The sequence below is a fragment of the Takifugu flavidus genome, chromosome 13 (assembly GCF_003711565.1).
Source record: "Takifugu flavidus isolate HTHZ2018 chromosome 13, ASM371156v2, whole genome shotgun sequence".
In the NCBI taxonomy this organism is placed as follows: Eukaryota; Metazoa; Chordata; class Actinopteri; order Tetraodontiformes; family Tetraodontidae; genus Takifugu; species Takifugu flavidus.
The window spans coordinates 8790493-8814419 of NC_079532.1; the positions used below are offsets into that span (position 1 = coordinate 8790493).

Below are 23927 nucleotides of genomic sequence, written 5' to 3' on the forward strand. Positions count from 1 at the left end.
GCTGTGGCAGATGTTAGTTAGCTGTGGCAGGTATATAGTTGTGGTACACATACACAAGATGCGGTGTGACAGCCATAGACAATTGTGGTTGATGTAGACAGTGTTTATATTAGATCTCTGTGGCAATATAGTTTTGGCAGATGAATAGCCTCGTGCTATCTTTAGCATATATTTAAGTGTGGCAGATGGCAAATTTAGTAGCATTGGTGGGGTGGCAGAAGGGGAAAAATTGTAAAACCTGGTTTATCGTGGTAATTTTATAACTAAGGAATTAAGTTTTGAACCCTAAAGACCTTTAAATGTTAGAACATGTGATTATATACAGTATATCAGCCACAATGCTAACTGAATTACAATTTGCTAGCTGAAAAAAGTGACTCAAACTCTTTGGAAAAAAAGAAAATTTATTGCTACATTATGATTTTGACACATGCCTGTAGGCTACTTTATACTGTACACATCCTGTACATGTTATGATTGTTGTATTTCAGGTTATGTTTATTTGTTTAGCATCCTAATTTGCCAGAAGATCTCACTTGAGTTATAATACTGCTCAGGTACATCTAGAAAAGCTACACAAAAAGAGAATCCTGTGTAAAGTCAGAGCGACAAAAGAAAATACTTACATTATGAAAGTCACAGTACTTGTATAAAAGATAAGTTACATAACTTGGAAAAAACTGAACTCATTTAAAACTCAAACATGCAGAGCTTCAACTACATCTGGAGAGCCTTAATTACACTGAGAGGAAGTCGGAGTCGGTCCACAAGTGTGTCGTGAAGAATAACACAATCTGGTCATAAATATACAACTGACAGAGGATGCCCACGTAGAGAAGAACATTCTTGAAGGTCTCGTCACTCCCAGCACACACACACACACACACACGCGCGCGCACACACAAATCTTCAGACACACATTAAAAGTAAATAGAATCACCCATTCAGATATACTGTTATAAGACAGATAATCAATAAATATACAAAATACTGTATGTACAAAACATCTGCAGTTTACAATGCATTTGTCTGTCACAAGAGAACTTTAGGCACAACGTTAGAAGTCTGTTTGGGGGAGTCGGGAGGTGATTGTTCCACTGCATCGCCCAGCAGAGCGGTCGACGTCTCTGCCCGAAGTCCGAAACATCTGGATGCTCCCGGGATCTCCTGTCGTTGGCATCAGAGACACAACAGTGTCAGGAACAGCGGGGACCACCGAGCTCCCCTTTCACACTCTGCTTGGAGGGCTACATACGTGATGATGTCGCACCATCAGAGGTGGCCCATGGGGTTTGAGGGATCTGTCAGGTTGGGGTGAAACGCGAGGTGCATGGCCTGGGGGTCTGTCATGACCGCGGACGCCTTCTCTTCCTCTCGCCTCCGCAGACACGCCGCCTTCGGGTTCAGGTTCCTCTCTGTGGGATAGACGCAAATGATTCCCCGCTTGGCTCCAAATTCTGGCGGTTTCCTGTCGAGCCCTCAGATGGCGAGAGCTTTGGTGTGTTTTATTTTTTTCTCCCCTGACCTCTGACTTGCTGCTCCAGGCTGAGGATCACCGCCACGGCCTGATGCAGCACCAGCAGCTTGGTCTGCGGCTTCTCGCTCTTCAGATGCAGCTGACACATGTGACCCAGCTCCTTGAAGGCCTCGTTGATGTCCCGCACGCGCAGGCGTTCGCGGGCGTTGTTGGCCATCCTCCGCTCGCGCTCACGCTCGGCCTTCTGCTCCGGGCTCAGATCCTCGTCTTCGTGGATGCTACAACATCAGCGACATCGGTCAGATTCAGTTGTGATCATTCATTTCTTCTAAATATTGACTATTTGACTAAATCTTAGAATGGTGCTTTGGGGTAGTAATAGTGCATAGGAAACATTATTTTTTTAAATTAGTTTTTTTTATTTAGATTTTCGCTTTTATTATATAATTTCAAATTAATTGTCGAGTCTTAATGAGATTGTTGTTTTTAAACGGCGTTGTGTTGATTAGGCTGTAGATTCCGCCCCCTGCCGGACGCGGGGATAACTACAGGCTATTAAACCTCGTAAGAGGAAACTCTAAATTTGCCAAGTCAAATATAAACTTTAGTGTCATTGCAATTAAACCATAGAAATTTAAATGAAGTGAATGTTTTTAAGAACAGTAACTGTCAACACTTAAAACGAAGAGCTGGACTTTGCGTTTCTCTCCATTCGCCCAAGTGAAATTGTAGCTGGAGGGTCAGCCGCATACATCAACATCATTATCTTCGAGTAGAGCTGGATAAAAAGAAAACATGCGCTCCAGAGCCGCTGTCAGGAATTAGAATGTCCCAAAGTGACCTCTGCTCAGAGCCACTTCAGTCCTTGTCTTTGTTTTCATTGAATTCAACAGAAGAAATGGAGGCAAAATCAGCTTTCTGCCACAGCTGCCCTCCTCAGCAGGAGGTCGGACGGTATTCTAATGACACGACTTGTGTCTGCATGAGGGATTTTTGCAGTGGGAAATAACCCCACATTTCTGGTGCACTCTCAGCGTGGTGGTGAGCTCTTACCTGTCCCCCTGGCTGTTCTCCCCCTGTGCTTTCTGTTCGCCCTCCTCGTCCGACCTCTGGCTGTCAGAGCTGTGACCCTGGCTCATCTGGCTCATCTCTTCCCCATTTTCCATCTTCAGCTCCGGATTCCCATGAACTCCCAGACCAGCTACGAGAAACACAGGCAACGAAACACAGTTCAGCCACAACAGCCGGTGCTTTCTTAAAGGATCGGAAGGAGCCGAAGTGATGGGATGCGGCGTAAAAAGGAGGGGAAGTGATAGGTTATGACTCGCCTCTGCCTCCACTGTGCATCGGCTGAAGCATTGCCCTCTGCCTGGCCGGGTACGGGTGGCCATTTTGCGTGCGGCTCTGGAAGTGATTGTTGTTCATCGGGAGGCCGTCGACCTTGGTGACACAGAAGAAACGCGGGGTGAGACGGCGGCGCGTTCTCAGGACAGATAGGAGTTGTGAACCCGACATCTGCCCCCTGTGATCTGACATCGCACTCGCTTTACAGAATTTAATCTCGGGCAATCTTAATCCATCCCTTAAAACTACTATGTGCCTCCTAAACATACCACTAATTCTCTTCAGGAATGATTCTCTAGCCGACACATCATTAAAAAAAAAAAAAAGTGAGAGAATTTAATACCCCTCCACCCTCTTCCCCAAAGGATTAGATTAAAAACCCCTTTCCCTTGCATATACTTCCACTCCAGCTGGGCTAAAATCCCCTGGTTTGCTGAAAAGGAAACATGCTGGAATGGGAGGGCACGATGCAGGCCTCCCCCCATTAGCCCAGTGTGAAATTAACGTCCACACATGCTGTCCGATCTGCCCATTGTGCTCCGTTTCCTATTTCAAGGACGACATTAACACGACAAAAACATGCAGGCCCGAGGGGTCGGAAAATTCCTGAAACTTAATACAGGCACGCACATACGCTGCACACACGCCGCCCAAAGTTCCACACACACTGCCCACTCCTTCCTTAAATACTTCAAAGAAGTGTTTGCTAACCATGGCTGCAGGGTGGCAGGTGAGCGGCAGACCGCCGGCGGAGTCCAGGTGGCCGTGGTGGCTCTGGTTCACCAAGCCGTGGATGTCGCCGGGCAGGCCGGCGGTGGGGCCCACGGCGTGGTTCCTCAGCACGTGGATCACATCGTCCAGTCTGTCCAGCCGATCCTCCACCTGAGACTGCAAACAGCAGGGAGAGAGAGTCAAACCTGAGTGGGGGCACTCGATGAGCTTGTTCTAACACTCCCCATCTGGTGTACTGGGAAAACTGGCCCGTGGTTCACCAGACCAGTCGCTACCTCAGAGGACCACCGCTAATCTGGCTCTAATTCCTGGCTAGGTGTGGTGACTTCCTGTGTCATGCCGTGACCCAACAGCTGCCACAAAATATTAGGAAACGCCAAAATCCCCGACTAAAGGACCAAGGCGTCATTTCCCCCATTTGCAGCCCTTTAAAATGTTTTGAGCTCAGCCGGTTTTCTGTACCAGTGATATCAGCGAGGACTCGTAGTGCGGCGAGACGGGGGCCTGAGTCGACCTCCGGGGCCACAGGTTGTTGCCTGAGAGGACAGAAACATCGAATCAGCCCAAAGAGGCGGCGAGCGATGACGTTTTAGCCCGAGCGGCGCGTTTTTACCTGCAGGTTCCGCCGCATTCTGCAGCGGGGACGGAGACCTCGCCGGCGTGGAGGAACTGGAGGGAAAGCTGCTGCTCGTGTGATCTGGGGAATAGATCTGGTGGTAGGTGGGGGCGGGGGCGGGGGCAGAACATGGATCATTATAAAAGCAGAGCTGGTCATTTCTACGTACAGCTGCCGCCTCATACCCTGACATCCCCTCATCAATTCTGGATATTTTACTGGTCAGCAGCCAGTTAAAGCTCCAGCAGTGCTTCTGTATTACGCGCCCGTCTGTAGCTGGCAAGGGCGAACTGCGATTCTCCTTTAGCACGACACCTCTGGGGCGCCACCAGCTCGGGTTTAAGCCCTGGCCTGACTGTTAAAGCCCACTAAAACACATATGAGCTGCTTCGTACTCACAGAGGCCAGCGCTTTGCCCAAAGTGTCGCCCGTCTGGGACCCCGCAGAGGCGTTTCTGTGGCTCCCCGACACTGAAAAATGGAATCCTCAGTCAGATGTGTGGGTAAAAAAGTGCATCTAAGAACACTTCACTCACCTGTTGAACTCTCCGAGGGGTCGCGGTGGAAGGTGGACATTGGTGGGAGACCCCTGCTGATGTCAGCAGCCATGGCTGGATGTGGAGAGTAGTCCTGAGCAGTAAACAAACATGTGTTTAATCCTTCGGGGGGGCTTAGAAGTGCTGTGGCGGCAATATCCCGCCTCCTGGCGGTAAATCTCACCATGTGATTGTGCGTCGGCTGCAGGTTGCTGTAGCTTCCCGGCTGCGTTTGGTGGGTCGTGGCTGCTCCCAGCGCACCTTCATAGCCCTGCTGGTTCAGCCCATTTATGCCGTTCCAGATGTCGGGAGAATTGCTCGTCCCCTCTGAAACGGATAACGATATATCGGAGCCGGAACAGGAGCAGCATCTCAAGCAGCCGCGTGGCTCCGTACGGTAACGGCGCGGCACTTTATCGCTGAATCAGTGATTGGACGGCGTTCTTCTATCAGAGCGACGTGACATCATCGGACACTTTATCAGATTTACCGCCCTTTAACTGCTCCGTGAGTCACGTGACCCAATCCCTTTCATTCTACCTTCTGGGAAAACCTGACAATGATCCCAGGAAAACAGCAGCTTGAGGGTGGATGTTTGGTTCCGTAATGTTCTAACGTGCAAGAACTTTAGCATCGATTTGCCTTTTATTGCGAATAATGCTTAAATATTTCGACAACGGTGGGTGAAGGTGTGGAATCATCCATGTTGCTCCCTGATAAAAACCTTTTTTTTTACTGATCTCACTGCTAGTTGACTCTTGACCGCTGGCGCGTTCATATTTTATCTCTGTTCTTCGGTGTGCGTTTGCATTGCGGGTCTATTTTCCGTGCGGTGCAGCCGGCCTTCGCGTGATTCGGGGTTGCTGTGATTTCCGTGGATGGATAGATGCCCAAAAGGATCGTGGCGGGAAGACAGACGTAAGCGAACGGAGTGCTGGAGCTCACCGAAGAAGGTGCTGGCCAACACGTTGCCGGGGGCCTTGATGGATGGATGGAGATGGTTGTGGTTGATGTCGTCATTGGTTGGAGACTGTCCATAAACCTGAAAGAGAGAGCTTGTTTACGAGCCGTGTTGGGACACTCCGAGGCATAAATAATGCATAGAAACCGTGTGCCTGTGTCCTTTAAATTAATGTCACGAGAGTGCGTGGTGGAGAAACGGCATTAGGAAAAACAAAGCAGAGGGCTGATGCACACTTAGAGCTATTGCGATAATCCATAAGCTGCAGATCCATGCACCTCCTCATCCGGCTTTAGGAGCCATTCAGCATGAGAAATCCCCGGTCTAATCGTGATCAGGTTTGACTGGCATGGGAGGACGAGGATGCGGCTCTCAAGTACAATTGAATTACAGGCCTCCACATATTCAAGCCCAACAAAGAAATGAGTCCCGGCCTAATGATCCCTTCCTGAAGGAAGAGGTGAAATAGAAAACAGACTCAACCAAACAGCCCCCCCCCATCCTTCTTTAATTGTAAAACAGAGGGCTGAAACCTGCACATATGCATAGGAAACACGCTAACACATGCTCACACCCTCAGACGCACCGAGAGGTCTGGGCTGCACCTGCACATCCCTCCATCGCTTTGATGTGCCCCAGGAAATGAAAATAAACCTCCCTGCACAGCATCAATGGGGTGTCAGTTACCCAGACGACAAGTTCTGTAAAGCAGGCTATTAAAGACTCTCTTGAGTACGCTCCAGTCTGACACACACACACGCACTCGCGCACGCACTTAAGCGCACGCACGCGCGCAGCCCTGACCCTGGCTGGCACGAGTCCCATGGTGATTGTGGGCTAGGCCAAACAGAGGAGCCCCTGCTGACACTGGGCCCGTCTGAGCCTCCGCGGGCAGCATATGGCGCAGGATAAAGCCAATTGTCCTCCTTACCATCAGCATAGCAGGCGACCCGTTAATAATGGTCACACCCCCGCCCCAGCACGCCCTCTCTGGCCCCCGCCGGAGAGGGGCCGTCACCATGGCATCCTGTGTTAGTGTAGCATTGATTTAGAAACCATCAATCATGCTATCACAAGTGATAAGAAAATTAAAGACCACAACAAAGACAATTCATTTCTACTAAATCGGCGTGATGATATATTTAAACCCATAAACATGTGTTTCTCTGGATTTATCCCCCTTTTTCCCTCCACCAGAACCTATAGGTGCTAAAAAAGAAGCACAGCAGCACTGTTTTGTAAACGCACAGAGCATTATCATGCTAGATGAGTGGAATATCAACTTGCTATTCAGGGCCGATGCCGTGCTCCACCATGGCCATCTCAGCCACATGTAACCAATTTTCTGCCTCTGTGATCCACGATGTCTGGATATGGTTAGTGTCCCAGAGATCAAAGCAGCCTTTGATAATGGCTGCAGCGGTGGAGGGACCGCTCCAACGCAGCAGCGCTAAATCAAACAGCAATAGCAGCAATCTGCTTCATGTCAAGATGCTTTCTGCTGCTGGACTTGACTGCACGCCGCCCGGGCTCCGGCGGGGAGCGCGAGTCTCGCCGCTGCGTTTTGTCAACATCAAAGGACGAGCGACCGAGAGGGCGGCGGAAATCTGGGGCCGATCCCCATTTCTGCAGATGTTCTCACGAGTTTCATTTACATGCTGAGAAAAACTGGATCCAAGAGGAGAAGCAGGTTTTTATGTTTGTTCTTTTTCTGGAACATGTGACCAACTTCACACATCCAGCACAACCTACAACCCACGACCTCTCACATCACCCTGCTCTCTCTCTCACACACACACACCACACACACACCACACACACACAGGACAACACTGTACATCTGCCAACTTTGAGACATCACCTCTGAAATTCTCTTCCAGGACCGCGGAACGTCCCCGAACGCAACAGTAACTTTCCCAGAGGTCCCACGTGCAGATGTTTGCCACCTCATGACAACACTAATCAACAACCATCTTCAAAGCAGCATCTTCCTCAGCCAGACCCTTCAGCGGGGAAATGAGGGGACGAACACATGAATAAAGTACTCACCGGCTTCATGTTGTAGCAGTACATCAGCGAGCTGTTGCCTGTGCCTGACACAGGATGAGCACAGTACATAACTGACGTGCACGGATCAGAGCGACACTCCGGGCTGACAGCACCGTCCACACTGCTGCCTCTCTCCTGACTCTCTACTCATGTGCACGTAACCCACATGCACTCCTTCCTCTAACCTTCCCCTGCTGGCCATGCAGCGACCCAGCAGACAACTTATGCAAATCTGGGCCGGACCATTGCAGCAGCAGAGGGGGGGGGGGGACGGTGGCTGATGCTTCTCTGTCCTACCACACTGGATCAGACCAACCTGCTTCCTTTTCACTCTATTTCAGATCATTCACCCGCAGGATCACCTGGATCTGGACGTGGACGTGTTTCATGTTGGTCGACCTTTTCGATTGGGGGAATTCCTGTCACAAAAACACCACTGAAGGGGGATTTGCCCCCCACCTATGGGCACACACCTCCAGCAGAGCAGATGGAGATGGAGCCACCTCCAGTGTGGGCTACACGCTTTATTCTTCACTGTCATTTTAGCCCTGATGTCACTGTTCAACTGTCCCTCCCCAGGACCAAAGAGTGGACGTGGCCCCTGCAGCCGTGACGCGCAGCAGCTTATCTGGTGTTAGTCAGGTAATGGTTCCCAGTAAACACCAATCACCACACCCTCGTCTGCCCCACATTCACAAATAGAGCAAAGGCTTGGGTTGGAGGCACGTGTGGCGTGGCGTGCTGCGAGGAGCGAGGTTAAAAGTTATTTATACGGTAGACGTCTGGGTGAGGCGCTCAAGAACGAAAGAGCACTCCCACTTCCTGCACCTTAAGTCTCTGTCTGCACGTCTGAGGCCGACTGTGACCTACTGCCGATGCTCCACTCATGTCCACACTGTGATTTTCACTGGTGCTTTTCTCCAACTGTTGTTGTTTGTTTGACTCGCGTCAGGACGTCAACAACACAAACAATCACAGAGGAGCGGTCGTGCCTTCGGAATTCTTGCAATAAATGGAAGCGAAGACGCTTTAAACAAGATAAACCCCCGTTTTTAAACTACTCTTAAATATTTCTTTACTGTAACACACACACACACACACACACACACACACACAACACACACACACACACACACACACACACACGAGTATTAAGGTTCAGTTTTTGACCAATCAAGTTAACTGGGGACCGAATTAGTTAATAATCATAGTTAATAATGATAATATTACCATTAGGTAACATAGAAATAACCATTAAAATACATTTAAATGATACAATAAAACCTATTAAGTAATGTTTTATAAACCTCTTCAAGTCTTTGAAACAGTATCTTCCAAAATAGATGTTTTAATAATGATTGATAATGTCAGTCTTGAGGTCTTAACACTGATAATATGGACGTAAACTCCTGAATTGAATCTGAAACTGTCTTTTGTGTGGCTGCACTGACGTGCCTGACTGATCTGAGGTCAGGGACGCATCAGCCGCGGGTTTGAGCGGTTCTGGAGGTGAGCAGCGGCGGCCTAATCCTGAAGATCCAGAGTTAACTGGGTCAGCAGGTCAGCGTCTCCCGTCCCTCTAAAGTCTCCCGTCGCCTGTTTGCACCTCGGATGCAGTTCAGGAAAATCAAACAGCACCAAAATGTGAGCGTAGCCGCGTTTCAGGAATGACCTTTTCCCTCTGACAGAGATCATTTTTCCTATCACACACGCACACGCACACACACACACACACACACACACACACACACACACACACAGCTCAGCTAAATGATCCTAGAGCAAATATATACAGTCCCCTAACCCTGAACTTTGCATCAATCTTAGTTAATTGCGCTCTTGTCAGGACTGCGATTATTCAAACAGGTAATGCAAATGTTAATGAGTTCTAATTTGCATATCTTTATTTTCCCATGGTTGAAATGTCATTGGTTGTGACGCTCTACAATGAAGAATGTCACCCCCGATGGCCCCCCCCGATACGTCGGCGGCCATTAGGAGGCCAAAAAGGAGCAACTGAAGGGGACGGAGGGGAAATAAATAAGGAGCCTTGTTCTGGACAAAAGAAGGGAAGGAGGGAGTTGGTGCGGAAACCATCTAAAAAAGAAATCTGAATTTATTTTATTTTGTCTTAAATGAGAAGATGAGGGCAAATAAGAGGGCGTGAATCAAATATGCCGGGTGCTTTGTTGCTGTAATAGTCAGAGTTGAGCAGACAAACGTTGCTGGCACGCTGCTCATCATCACGCGCCTGATTTGACATGGCTTAAATAACCACCTTCCTGCCAGTGATTGGCGTTCACACAAGAAGGGGTGAGCGGGACCGGGGAGCAGATGGTGACATTCCACATGACCAAACTGATCAATCAGCGTGCTGGGACGCAGGTGCAGCACAGGCGGGCAGCGCCACACCATCCACCGCACCATCTACGGGGCACAAACACATGGGCACCAAATCGCGGCCCCCCCAAGGGCCCTCCGTTGTCCTGCTGCGTCAAGGTTGATGACATCAGAATTTCCCATCCGCTCTTTCTGCAGGACGCCCCAAATGGAAGGGAGGGAAAACCAAAACGTGCACGACGCCGCAGTAGCAGGCCGGACCGGACCGGGCCGCACGAGTGACGTCAAAATCAGGGACTCCCGCGTTTCACCCCCACAAACGGCGTCGTTCCAAAAACGGAGGCACCTGTTGGAGTTTGGGGGCAGAAAAGAGAAGTTGTGAACAGAAAAATAAGAATTCTGAGACCGTTTTGGGACTCCGATGAACATTCGCTTCAGGTTTTGATGTCAGGCTGCAAGGACGCGCCAGTGACCTCCCCTCGGAGGTCACTGGGTTGTCTGTGGCGTTTGATACCTGCTGGCGTGACTCCGCCCGAGGTTCCGCATCTCCAGGATAAGACCTGACCACGGTGAGCTGATCTTGTAGTCTGAGTGCTGTAAGATGCGTGTGTGTTTGGGGGGGGGGGGGTTATAAGAGGATTTGAGCGTCCAGGCCTGCACGGTGCACGTGAGGGCCAGACTCGGTGACCTCTGCACCGCGGTGATCTCAGTGTCCCACATTCATCAAAACCTACGAGGTAAACACAAGTGGCAAGGTTAAGAAAGGAGCTTTGAGGCGTCGCCGCGCTGCTGAACGGTCAAATAAAACACACATGTGGAACTCTGACCATCCGTGGTCAAACGCGCCACCGCACACGTGCTGCGTTGGACGGATTTCTGGCGTCCGCAAAAATGGCAGCTGGGTGGTGAGAATCCCGACAATCGGAGGAATGAGCAAGGGCAAAGATTCCGGCCCAAATCAGAAGTGACAGAAGAGTGACAGTAAAATAAATCTGTCCAGAATAGCCGGCAAGCGGTGGTCAAAAATAGAGTGAGAAAACAATGACTAACGAGGAGGCGTCATCCGAAGGAGCCGAAGTGTCGCCTCTCGGCACCTCCGGTGATGTTAACAAGCCGGCAAAATGACAAGGATTGATGGACGCGTGCGATAAGTCCTGGAAAGAGACACTTCAAGTGCACCTTCATGCTGAAGTGGAGATCTGCGGCACAGCGCACTGCAGCTCAGATCTTTACACTTGCTCCTTCACGGGATATTTAGCAAGCTCAGCTGCTCTGGAAACTTCAACAGTTGCAAAAAAACCCTGCAACTCAGCCCTCATTTAGTCCTCAAACTGAGATTTTGCCTGATCAAGAGAGCTCGATGCTGGAGTTGCTGCCCCCGTGTGGACAAATGTGGGAAAACAGCAAGTACAACATGATGATAGCTTCATTTTGCTCCTCATGTGTCTCCTAACAGCAGCTCTGGTCCCGCACCTACAATGCATCATCTAAATTCTCAATCTAAACCCGAATAAACCTGTTTCCACCCCGAGTACAACAGACGCTCTATCAATAAATGATGAACAAGGAAAAGTGAAGCAGCCGACCAAAGACAGGCAGCAACGTTTTGATTTAGTTCTTGTATTCTCATTGCGAAGCCATCACCCACGTGCGTGAGGACTTGTCCGTGCATGTCTATTATGGTCTCGCCTTAAGTTTCGGGAGCGGTGGAGCAACATTACCTGTTTGTATCAACAGATGGCAGCAGGAAATAAGCCAGGATGCAAGAACGCGTTATTGGGGACGCGTTTGGCTTCAGCCGATGGCTTCCTCGAGCTGAAATGTCCTTTTTAGAATCACAGCGAGAATCTTAGGACCCTTCGCCAGTTATTTGCTTATTTAAACGGGCACTTTCAGCCAATCGAATGTGTCATTTGTGAAACAGGTCGAGTCGATGGAGATTGATCTAACTATATATAAGTATCTCTTCTGCAGACAGTGACGATTCCATTCATTCTCATTCATTGTTGTTTTTTTTCCCAGTCAGGTGTCTCTCAGATTTCAGCCTGGGGGAAACAGTCAGCAGCGGGATGAGCAACAAGAAATCTGGGAAGAGTGCATCCTGTCTGGTGAACCAGAGGAAACAATCATTCGACCACGCGTATTTATAGACAGAGAGACGGATTTACAGGCTGTATAATAATCGGCGTAGGGGGTGAAGCGAATTCGTCCTGGCTGTTTACCCGTCATTGTCACTATCTGATCAAACAGCTTCCTGCAACAGCGCCCCTGCAGGCTGACAGCGGCACTGCGGCGCCCCAGCCAGCGTCATTTCAGAGGACACAATAACACGAACATCCGGTTTGGACCGTCAAAATAAAAGTGGACGCGTAGATCGGTATAAAATGGCATGGAAGAGTTTAAAGCGCTGCTCAAAGCGACATAAAAGGACAGGATTGTGATGGATGAATCGGATCTAATGGACCGCATAAATACACATGTTGAACTCTGATTCCTTCAGAGATTAAGGTGACTGGATTTGTTGTGACGTGGTACCGCAACGGCGAAGACGCGGCCAAGCTCCGCGCTTTTATTTTGACGGCAGGTAAGCGCCGTACTTCCGGCTCCGTCCGCCCTTCCCGTCGGTGACTTGACGCAGGCAGCTCGTCTGTAGCTGCTGCTGGCTGCTGCGGGCGTGCTATTTGCGGCAGCGGTGAGATCTCTGCGAAATGTCTTTTGTACTCCCGGGTGCTTTTTTCCCCTTTTCTTTCCTCTTGTGCTTTGCGAGGGTCAGATCACAGCGTTCGTAGCCATGCCGCGCGGCGGATTCAGCGGGCTGTCCTAGCTGACTGAGCCGCTCCAGCAGCGGTGGGTCCGGTGCAGCGCACAGCCGGGGATGAGGCCTACTTGTTAAAGCTCCCCCACCACCCCTCCATCGCGATGGCTGATGATCAACAACAACCTGGTCAGAAGCCTGCCTCGGGATTAGGCTCTCTTCCAGCGTTGGTGCCAGGACTCCAGGGGCCCGAGGCGAACGCGTTACAGTTCAAAATAAAGAATTCCATTTGGTAAGGATGAGCGCGACCCCCGAGCAGCCACACTGTCCTTTTCGCTAGCCGTAGCGTTCTAATTAGCGTATCTAGCTCGTGGGGAGGCAGGGGAGGATGTGAGCTGCACAAAGCGGTTGGAAAGAACGCGGCTGCTCCCGCGGAGAGGGCGCACGTTGACGCCCGAGCACGGCCGCAGCCGTCGGGGCCACGCCGTGCGCGGCCGCCGGGTCGTGCGTTCACAACGCCTTAACGACGGGTGTGTTGCAGCAGCGGCGTCGTTAGCAGGAGGCCATGTGAGGGATGGCACCGAGTCCAGCGGTGGAGCTGATGCTGCTGCTGCTGACAGGTGTCACAGGCCGGACGCGGCTTTAACTCAAACACCTGACCACTCTTTCTGCTTATTACGGCGTTATTACGACACTGTGGCTTCCTGCCAGCCCGCAGGTGACGTTTTACTACGCGTCTGACCGAGACCCGAAATATGTTGCTGAGAACTGCAACATATTATCCACTAACAATGTATCCTATTGGTGTAAAAACATCACCACGTTCCCATTTACACAATGGTTCATTTGTTCTTTATATCTGTAGGTTTGCATCTGATATGTTGTGCCTAAATTTCCCTTTTCTGGCTCTTTCGTGGTGAATATTTCAGCTGGTGAGAGGCCCACTGGTCCAAAACTTAGAATCATGTGTAAACACGTCAACCGCATTGAAACTCTCGACCTTCTTCTATGGTAGAGAACCGTAGAGAAGACCGGAGGGTTCGTGCATATAAACCTGTGGTACTTTTGAACACTTTTCAGCATTTTTTAAAGATTTTAATTCCCTCTGTGGCGTGTCCACGTGACACCACTTCTGCGGACGGGACGTGGAGGCGCCGCCAGCTGCAGGCAGGATGTTGTGGACATGGTGAATGTTTGCTGTGCAGACTGAAGCAAACAGCTAAAACACAACCTGAGAGGCTTCGAGTGTTTGAATTCCCTTAAACGGCCGCAGCTGAAGCTCGGCCAGGGACCCTTAGAAGCAGCTGTGGAGAGGTGAGACTCCTCCAGCCGCCAGTGTCTTCCACAGGATCGTCCAGGGGCACAAACAAAGCAGCTGCTTCACGGTTTAAATTTGCTATGCGCCGCGTGTGATGTTTTCCGTGTAATAACGCGATAATAACAAGAGGTTGTCTGATGTGTTTGTCTCGTTGCAGCAAATCTGTACAATCAAAAGTGGACAGCATATTGGTGAGTATCTAAGCTCAGCTTCATCGTTCCCTCTTTGTTATTGTGGGAAAAAAAATCCCACGTAACTTGTTGTTGATGCGTCTTAGTAACGGGTGTGACGGCTGATTCTTGGAAATAAAGAGTTTTGTGTGCAGGCTGCAGCAAAGACAGTGTTTTATTTATGTCTACATTACATAATACCTACAAACAGGAGTTATGGAGGAACGCATTCACACATGTTCTGCCATTTGTCCACACTAGACGCCTTTTGTTGGCCTCCGCTAAGTCACATTTATCTCCAAAAACATCTATTTATACACATTTTGCTGTGCAAAGTCTGCGCCGAAGTGTCGCACTCCTTCAGTTTGGCAACAAAGTCTTGTCAGAGGCAGAACTACAGATCTTTTTTAGCATCAGTGGACAGATTTAGTTCCTTTTCTGTGCTCGTCCTGATAAAATACACTCAACTGATGCATCAGATGCACAAAAACCTGAGCCTTTGTTTTTATTATTAGTAGTAACATTTCCAGTAATATTTAAGCTGTAATATCAAGCAATAAACAGCTATAACTACATTAAAAAGTGATTAAATGGCCGCCAGAAGAGGGAATTTCAAAGATAATTTCAAATGATCCCCCCTCACTGCACATACAACCGAAATAAATAAAAGTTTGACTCAAAGCAGACTGAAAACCAACTTTGTTTGCTAAATTATTCACATTTACGTAATTAGATGTTGCTGTGGTACTCAACACAATCTCTAGGGGGCGCTGCTGGACAGACTAAACCTCTTGTTATTAATAATGTAAAACAAAGGTGAATGTCTAAGTAGAGGACAGAGTACATAAAAGTTTCACACGCTGCTCATTCAAAGGTTGGAAGAGCCGAATAGAATAAAGCTGGGTAGAAGAATAACTTTGTGTTCCTCAGAAGTCTCATTCTTGATCCTTGTTGTGTTTTTTACAGCAAGATGTTGAGAAGTTTACAGACATCGAAAAGCTCTACCTCTACCTGAAGTTGCCTTCTGGTCCCAGCAGTGGCAATGACAAAAGGTACATTTCATCCAGGTTTGCTGCTTTCCTTTATCACAGCTGTTGAAGCGGCGAAAAGTTCAGTTAAAAGTTTAAAACGGTTATTTCCCCTACAGCGTCGCCTATAGACGGAAAACACAAGCTGTAATTTTCAGCTGTGCAGTTTGATTCCTCATCATTATTGGAGATTATGTGCTCCAGGTTTGCTGTTGCGCAAATACCGTTTTCTCCCCTCTGACCAGCAGGTGGCAGCAGCTCTCAGTCACTTCTTGCCCTCAAAAGTGCCTCCTGAGTTTCTGCCTCTCGTCCAGAGGGTTGTTTTTTTGTCTTGATGATCCTCCACCATCCAAAAACACACTCCTGAACCTTCTAGGTCAGAAAGTCCTACTCTGCTTGTGGCGGTTGCTTATCAAGCAGTTTGTCCCCATATCTGTTCCACGCACACCCCCAACTTTGAGCTGAACTCTTCGCCTCTCCCAGAGGATGGTCTTAAAAGTCCTGCATCGAGGGGACGTGACGGGGAAAACGCCGCCTCAGCAGACATGCTTGTTTTTGCTTTGGCGTCGTTTCAGTGATCAGAGTTCCATGTCATCGAGCCGTACTCAACAGATGTATGCGTTCAACTGGATACGGAACCACCTGGAAGAGCACCAAGAAACCTCCCTCCCGAAACAAGAGGTCTACGATGAATACAAGTGAGTGCGAGCAGTCAGAGCACAGCGGCGGGTGCTGTGATGTGCGATTCTGAACCGTCGTTAACCCTCTTTTTGTAGGAGTTATTGTGACAATCTGGGCTACAACCCCCTGAGTGCAGCAGACTTTGGAAAGATCATGAAGAACGTCTTTCCAACCATGAAAGCACGTCGCCTGGGCATGAGGGGGAAATCCAAATATCCTTTGTTTCTGATCGGTGTCTCTAACTAATACTCTAACTAATACTAATACTCTATAACTACTCTACTGACTCTAAAACCTGCACGGGTCCAGAAACGTGCAGCCTGTAGCCACTGACGACCATCATCCTTTCAGAGGCCTTAACTCCTCCTCACATACTGCTACAGTGGTTTAAGGAAGAAAGCTTTTGTTCACATGCCATCTTTACCCAACCTGGATTTGCAGAAATCCGGCGATGGGGTGAGTACGAGAGTCTTGAACCTCTGAAGACGCCCGGCGCACATTCACTCGCTTTGTTCTGACTCTAGTGCGAGCTGATGGAGCCAACAGGCCAGTCCCCGAGTGCTGAGGATGACATGAGGTCGGCGGCCTGCGGATTGGTGTGTGAATGGGCCCAAAAGGTCCTGAGTCGTCAGTTTGATAACGTGGAGGACCTGGCACGCTTCCTGCTCAACAGCCACTACATCGGCACCAAGTCCATGGCTGCACTCACTGTTATGACTGGAACACCCACAGGTAGGTGCTCCAAACCTGCCCAACTCTCTTCTTCCCATGGCTTTCAAACAATTCCCTCCTCCTTTTTTCCTGCGGCAGGAATGAAGACGCCAACACCAGCCTCTGCGTTTGTCCCCACGGCCGAGGCCAACACTTTCCAGCCCCAGGTGAAAACCCTTCCTTCTCCTTCTGTCGATGCGAAGCAGCAACTGCAGCGCAAAATCCAGAAGAAGCAGCAGGAGCAAAAGCTGCACTCGCCCCTGCCCAGTGAGACCCCAATCAAGCGCACCGAAGCCAGTACCCCGGGCCCCACCATCCCCTGTGGGAGCCCGGCTCTCCTCTCTCCTCAGCCCACCATAGGCATCGTGGTAGCAGCTGTCCCCAGCCCGGTCACGGTACGGACCTGCTTTTTCTCCCGAATGATCGTGCTGAGGCTTGATAAAGGTGCCTGAATGTTGAACTTACTCCTCCTCCCAGGTACAGAGAAACAGGCAGCTGATGACCTCGCCGAGCCCCGTGGGGACAGCAGAGGGGAAGGTGCTGCCCGTCAACTTTCAAGTGGTCGCTCAGTCTCTTAAACAGTCCCCCAAAACACCCCAGAACATCTCAGCCAGTCCAGTGAGCGACAGGCTGGCGCGACACGGCACGCGGTACGCTCAGATCCTGCCCAAGCCCTCTGCCACCAGTGCCATCACGCTCCGCTCTCCCCCCACCCTGCTCATCACCAACAGCCCCATCAAAACTGTGATGCCCACTTCCCACGTCAGCTCGGTGAACGTGGTGAAGATGACGGCCATCGCCCTGGCTCCCAGTAGCAGCAACGCCACCGCGCGCCCCGCCTCGGCGGGCGTGACCACCATCGCGGCTTCTGACGACTCCCAGACGACGCAGAGCGTGAGCGCCCTCACCCCCCACTCTCCCGTCGTCAGACCCGGTGCTCCGGTATCCTCCACAACTCTCTCCGCTGACGCCAAAGTTAAGTCTGAGGGCGGGAACGACGGGAGCGCCTCCCTTGGCACCGAGAAGACGGCTGTCGGGGCCAAAGAGGAGCGGACGTCAAAGTTCAGGGCTGCCAGCGAGCCAAACTTCCTGGTGAAGTGTTCGCTGGCGCCGGCAAGGCTAAAGAACGACGCGGCGTGCTCCCCCTCCTCTGTAGCTGCAGCTGGGACTCAGGACAGCAATAACAGCAACTGCCATGACAGCACCCTGTACTTGACTGTTGATAATCAGAACGGCACCACATCGTCCAGTGACTCCTCCGCCGTTACCCTAGTGACCAAGGATCCCTCCCTGGATGCCAGGAGCGCTAGGAAGAGGACCAGCTCGACCGGGGAATCCCACGTCATTCCTGTGAAGAGGGTGTTCATCTCCCAGCAGCCACTGGCTGTAGTTGACAATCCAAAACCTGGAGTCAGTGCTGCAGTGAAGAGGATTCCCAGGCCAGGAACTCCAGCCCGACCGGAGAGCGCCCCCTGCAAAGTAACTGTTAAACACACTTCCACGGGGCCCCCTCAGATCCTTGCACTCTCCGACGCCCCCGTCACACACAGCCAGCCTGTTGTCAAACCTCAGGCCCTGGTGGTGAAACCCCAAGTCCTTTCTCTCAGCACTGACACCAGCACTGGACCAGCTGGAAACGACGCCTCTGATCAGGTGTTGCTGCAGCAGATCAGCGGGGATCCTCGTGCCATACCAGCCAACTCAGGAGCACACAAAGCCTCTGTGATGAGCGACCTAAAGAGCACAATATGGGAGGAGGGACAGCTGGACGAGCTCCGTAAGCAGGCATTTGCCCAGCAGATACCAGCAGAGCATAAACAAGCCCCTAGCGACCCGCTCGCCATCGCAGCCCAGCCCTCCGAGGCCTCAGGCCAGCTCACGCTCACGCAGGAGATGGTGGACTTTGCCGGTTCCCAGCCCAACATGGACTACTTTCCGTTCAACGACGACGACATGACCCAGGACAGCATCGTGGAAGAGCTGGTGCAGATGGAGGAGCAGATGAAGCTGAAGGGTCTGTTCAGTAGCTGCGTCGACGTGTCTTTGCCAGGCCAGCCATCCAGCAATCAGGGCTCCTTACTAAACGCCCACCAGGCCGGCGCCACCTTCTACCATTCTGCCCACAGCAGCACCACTCCGGTCCAAACGCCCACCCCGACGCCCACTCCCACCCCGACGCCCACCCCGACCTCGGAAATGACACTAAGCCACAGCTTGACGAGAGAGAGCCCCTGTTCCCGGATGGCTCCCATCACCCCTGTCGACAGCGCCATGGGTCGCCACACCCCTATCAGCACGCCGCTGTCCAACTGCAGCAGCAGTGTCCCCCCCAGCCCAGTGGAGTGCAGGAATCCCTTCGCATTCACCCCCATAAACTCCAGCATTACCGGTTACCACGACGCCAGCATCGTCTCCAGCAGCCCCGTCAAGCCCATGCAGAGGCCCATGGCGACGCACCCCGACAAGGCCAAACTGGAGTGGATCAACAACCGCTACAACAGCAGCTCCGCGAGCCCTCTGTCCAACCACAGCATCGGCATTCTTCCCAGCTACCAAGACCTGGTAGACGACCAGTTTCGTAAGCCGCATGCCTTTGCAATACCCGGCCAGTCCTTCCAGCCTCAGCCCAGGCAGGATTCCTCTCACTTCGGCCGCTTGACTCCCATTTCCCCGGTGCAGCAGCAGCAGCAGCAGCAGCAGCAACAGACGCCGCAGCAGCAGCAGCAGCACCAGCTCGTCACAACCGTAACCACGCCGACCAAACAGGAGAGCTTCGCCGTGCCTGCGCCGCTGGACAGCAAAGCGTCCACGTCATCCGCGTCCGGTACTTTCCGTTGCCGCAGCGTTAGCCCCGCCGTGCGGCAGAGGAACTTCAGCGGCAACTCCGGGCCCCCGACCACCACCACAAACACAGCCACCACCACCAGGGCGGTGCATTCCCCCTTCAGCACCACCGAGGTGCTCAGCATCTTCTCCAACACCCAGACGGTGAGCTCCGTCCACAGCATGGTGCAGCGCAGCCAGTCGGTCCCCCTGAGCATCATGATGCAGAGCGAGATGTTGCCCGTGCAGGCTCAGAACAACACCGCCAAGATCACCACCGTTCTCCTCAGCAAGCTGGAAGCAGACGCAGACGACTCCGTTCGCGGGCTGGGAATAAACAACCTCCCTTCAAACTACACGGCCCGCATGGACCTCACACAGATGCTGGAGTCGACGTGCGGCTTCCCCGGAGGAACTTCCCACCAGTCCCAGCTGCCCGTTGACTCCAGCCCCGCTGCTTTTGAGCTCCAGCAGCACGGCTACCTCACCACCGGCAGCGGAGAGCAGGTGAATTTCTCCACTGGGGAGAGCCAAGCACAAGCAGGTCCCGGCGAGCAAGACCCGCCGCAGAACCAGGAGAATCCCGTGCCGGCGCCGCCGCAGCTTCTCCTCCAGAGCACACAGCAGCAGGACGGAGAGGACGAGCAGCAGCAGCTGGACTTCAACAACACCGTCAAGGACTTGTTGGGAGACGACGGCCTCAACCCCAGCTCCCAGCTGGTGGGTCAGGTAGCCTCGGAGCTCAACGCCGTGGCGTCCGACTTTTCAAGTGACGTCAGACTGACCTCAGATCTGTCCAGTAGCATCACTGACCTTAACACGTTGGACAGCACCCTGCTGTTCGACCCCAATCAGCAGCAGGAACAGTATGAAGACTCGACACTGGAAGAACTGAAGAACGACCCTCTTTTTCAGCAGATATGCAGTGATACTGTGAACTCCGGTTTTGACTGGCTAGAAAGCAAAGACCAGCCCACCACGGTGGAGATGCTGGGCTGATTCTACTCTATGATTTCTGTTCTCTGTCGTTCGTTTGGTGCATATGTGGTGTATCTGTTTCTGATCTATAGTTTGTTGGGATTTGTCTGGCCTTCGCCATTTGTTCTGTTTAAAGTGCCAGGCTTACCAGAAAAATCTCTCCCACTGATGTTCAGTTCACGTCTCTCCTCTTTCATTTATTTTCATCTCTTTTTTTTTTTTTTCCCACCCAGAGTTTCGTAACCACTTTTCTCCCTCGCGCGAGATGAAACATGCAACCTTTTTCGCGTCATCGGTGGCGGCACGCACTGGCGACGCAGGCCGGTAGGGAAAGAACGCTGGGAAAACGTAATCTTCCATGCTATAACCAATCAATAATGCAATATTTGCAATATAGAACAGACAGTCGACGGGAGCGAGATCTGTTGGAGATTTGGCACAAGAGACCAAAAATCGTATGCCGTTGTGTGGTAATTTCAGTGTGTGCAGTTCCAGCTGGGCCAAACGGAGGCAACATTGGGATTGTCGCGAGTGCACGTAGTTGTAGTACGTTTGCCTGCCATATCTGACTATAGACAAGGTGGCAGGAATGCTGCCAGGTGCTGACTTTATCACATGATCTTTATACTTTATCATATACCAAATCAGTGGGAAACTGATGAACGCCTGAGCATTGTCCAACAGTGCACGCGCAGTTTCTGCCCAATCTCAAATTTTCTAAAGCCTATACTTCTTGTACTGTTTAATATTATGAATTAATAAAGGGAGCAGATGAATCAGTGGAGAGAAGATGGGAATCGGGGGCCACTTTGTGGACTAGTCGCTGAGAGAGACCGACAACTGGCTGCCTTATTCCCAAAGTCCAAGGCCTTACGCCATCTGTGGAGTGACTGTATATAGTAGAGCATTACGTTTTCAGAACCATCCAGAGCTTTGTCATATCAAGGCAGCTGTTCCTGATATTTTCAGTACCATTTTCACGTTTGGTTTTCTGCGTAACACAACAGCGTTTGTATAGAATAATGGCTACTTTGTTCGTGCCCTGATGAGTGATGGAGTTAGGTGAATTTGACATGCTGCCATTTAGTGAAATCCAAGGCAAGTCCATGCTCAGTCATGAGGATGTTGTTTTTTTATGGCATGTTATACTCCCAGCCTGGGGAAACAAAAGAAAATATATATGTATATCAATGGTATGGAGAAGGCTTATAGAGGCTGACATATACATCGTATTGTGATGGAGAGAAATTAAATTATATGCGTGGTGGAATCCAGCCTTATTTCCATACCAAAGACGATCTGTTTGGATAATTTATGAGATTATCACGCTTAAAAACATGGACGCCGACGGGAAATCGACAAAAACACTTTATTGCATTCGAAAGGAAGGCATTAAGTTGCATAAACCGAGTTTGTAAATTTCTGTACATTTGTGAAACGGTCACTGTCCTCTGTTCTATAGGTATCCATGGACCTGAAAGCATGTTGAAACATCACTGTTAGCCAGGTAGGCGCCGTGATACAGTAGGATGCTTCGCTCGATTTTTGGCTATTGTCAATGTTGTACGAGTCATGTTTAAGCTCCATCTATAAATAGGATAGATACATAGAGATTTGATGTATCAAGACACTATTCTATGGCCATTATTCTAGTTAAATATGTGCCAGCTAAAAGGAAAAAAAAGCAGATCTATAGTCAGAAAGATACTGTATGTTGTGTGTTACATTTCTGGCTCAATGTGTCGTAAGAGTAATGCTGTCTGGTCTCGCTTGCTGATTTTACTTTACTTTTTTCTCTATTGGAAGTGGAGTAGGTCTCTGCGGTTGCAGAAGTGACGTGCGCTTTGAGCAGGATCTATAGCATGGTTTATTCAGAGTTTAAAAAAAAAAAAAAAGGATAAAAAAGAATCACGATACTGTTGTAGCCGGTTGCAAACATCTCTGTGACAGCTTCGCTCAAAGCCTCTCGGCAGACACTGGAAAAAGAAAAAAAATAACAAACTCATGTTTCGACAAACTTTGGAGGTTCGTGTTATTGCACTAAATTTTTATGACACACGCCACAACTTTATGGACAAATGTAATGATGGATGCCCATGAAAAAAAAAGGAAAAACAAAAAAAAGACATTTTTTACTGGAGTAGGGGAAATAATCTATCAGAAAATGACAAATTGTCTTGTAGCAAAATGTGCATTAATCTCAGTGAGATACACATTTCTTACTCATTCTCATACATGAGAATATAGCATAAAGGGGAAAAAGTTCAATAACCTTTTAAAACCTACGTGCTCGTTATGTTGATAAATGATTGTACGCACGCATGTGTGATGATTTCTGTTGTACTTGTTCCTGGTAACCACTGTCTTCTGTGACTTGGGCAGGTTCTGTTAACCAGACTGGCGGTGCTAGTTCCTTGAGTTACTTAGTTTGTGTTCCTGTTTACTAAGTTAATGTTGTTCTCTGTGTTATTTTGACTGTTTCCTGAGGATTTTACATGATATTGTTCTGGGGGGGGGGGGGGGAGCAATTGAATTTGTGAAGAAGCGTGACCTTTTCTTTCTTTTCTTTAACGATACGGCACTGATATATTTGAATTTGAATGAAGGAAATGCACCTCTTCATGGATACAGGAGCTCCATCGAGCAGTGACTGAGTCTTTACCCTGAACTTGACCCATAAGCGACTCTGTTTTACTATTTTGTCCATTTCTACCGGTAGAAAAAAGAACCCTCCTCTGTGGTGTCGTCTGGTGTACTGCTTATTGTACAGTAGCTTGTTAATATTGCAAACGCGTTGTTTCCTCTTTTTTTTTCAATGGAAAGTACTCACTGGTGAGATTTTTAAAAGTGGTTTTAAAAGCCAATAAACCTTTTTTAAAGAACGTCCGCGTGGCTCCGCATTTTACTGCCGTCAATAAAAAAACCTTTCAAAATAAAAGAAAGGCGGCCGAAGTACCAAAGCATCCACTAAAAAGCTCCATATTCATAACTTAATGATGATAATTGGGCGTCTCTTTTTACCCACAATCCCCTGCACCTGACAGCCAGAGCGTGCAACCTTTCTGGACCTTGCAAACGGGTGAAAATGTGTTAATTTGTGTGTTACACAGGTGTGATGGTGGCGCGGCCTGTGCACGCGTTACAAGGCTCTGACGTCCTTTGTGGCAGGAGGTCAGAGGCCATCGGCGCTTCAGCTGACCTCAAAGATCAGCAAGGGGGGGTCTCTCCTGGAGACAAGTCCCGGCCTATCAGAGGCCGGAGCGCCGCCCCGCTGCTGCGTTTCCCAGGGCTCCGTTATTCATAACATGTTAATGACCTTAACATTATTGATCGTGGCCCAACAACCCGACCTTAAGCCATGTGGAGCCCAGCACTGACCACGGCCGCTGGGCCACAACATGAGTCGGCG

General features: G+C 50.1%; 2 protein-coding genes and 1 long non-coding RNA gene across 4 annotated transcripts; 1 reads left to right on the forward strand and 2 right to left on the reverse strand.

Annotated features, from left to right (window-relative positions):
• Window positions 1-386: 386 nt before the first annotated feature.
• LOC130535899 (transcription factor 12-like) lies at window positions 387-7920 on the reverse strand. Its single transcript, XM_057051299.1, has 13 exons — window positions 7715-7920; window positions 5650-5746; window positions 4889-5031; window positions 4705-4798; window positions 4569-4639; window positions 4167-4263; window positions 4016-4089; window positions 3533-3709; window positions 2806-2917; window positions 2531-2678; window positions 1526-1755; window positions 1256-1415; window positions 387-1167 (listed from the first exon to the last, which is right to left on the reverse strand). The coding sequence occupies exons 1-12, from the start codon at window positions 7781-7783 to the stop codon at window positions 1273-1275; spliced, it is 1455 nt and encodes a 484-aa protein (XP_056907279.1). The 5' UTR covers window positions 7784-7920; the 3' UTR covers window positions 387-1167; window positions 1256-1272.
• A 738-nt stretch (window positions 7921-8658) lies between these two features.
• On the reverse strand, window positions 8659-12468 carry LOC130535908 (uncharacterized). Its single transcript, XR_008953234.1, has 3 exons — window positions 11776-12468; window positions 10569-10784; window positions 8659-10400 (listed from the first exon to the last, which is right to left on the reverse strand). It is a non-coding gene; the product is annotated as an uncharacterized LOC130535908 (long non-coding RNA).
• A 232-nt stretch (window positions 12469-12700) lies between these two features.
• Window positions 12701-23400, forward strand: LOC130535891 (DNA-binding protein RFX7). 2 transcript variants are annotated; one of them, XM_057051277.1, is made up of 9 exons: window positions 12701-13101; window positions 14285-14318; window positions 15264-15364; window positions 15901-16023; window positions 16102-16218; window positions 16378-16462; window positions 16531-16738; window positions 16817-17112; window positions 17195-23400. In XM_057051277.1, the coding sequence occupies exons 1-9, from the start codon at window positions 12974-12976 to the stop codon at window positions 20537-20539; spliced, it is 4437 nt and encodes a 1478-aa protein (XP_056907257.1). In that variant the 5' UTR covers window positions 12701-12973; the 3' UTR covers window positions 20540-23400. The 2 variants fall into 2 exon arrangements, with proteins under 2 accessions (XP_056907257.1, XP_056907258.1); XM_057051278.1 differs by having other exon boundaries at window positions 15264-15349.
• Window positions 23401-23927: the final 527 nt, after the last annotated feature.

Excerpts from the sequence above, each read along its gene's own strand:
- LOC130535891 (XM_057051277.1), top strand. The coding sequence starts at position 12,974 with ATGGCTGATGATCAACAACAACCTGGTCAGAAGCCTGCCTCGGGATTA. Across the intron at positions 14,319-15,263 it reads CAAAAGTGGACAGCATATTG|CAAGATGTTGAGAAGTTTAC; the intron begins GTGAGTATCTAA and ends TGTTTTTTACAG. Across the intron at positions 15,365-15,900 it reads AAAAGGTACATTTCATCCAG|TGATCAGAGTTCCATGTCAT; the intron begins GTTTGCTGCTTT and ends GCGTCGTTTCAG.
- LOC130535899 (XM_057051299.1), bottom strand. The coding sequence starts at position 7,783 with ATGTACTGTGCTCATCCTGTGTCAGGCACAGGCAACAGCTCGCTGATG. Across the intron at positions 4,799-4,888 it reads AGCCGACGCACAATCACATG|GACTACTCTCCACATCCAGC; the intron begins GTGAGATTTACC and ends TTTACTGCTCAG. Across the intron at positions 2,918-3,532 it reads CCTGCCACCCTGCAGCCATG|GTCGACGGCCTCCCGATGAA; the intron begins GTTAGCAAACAC and ends TGTGTCACCAAG.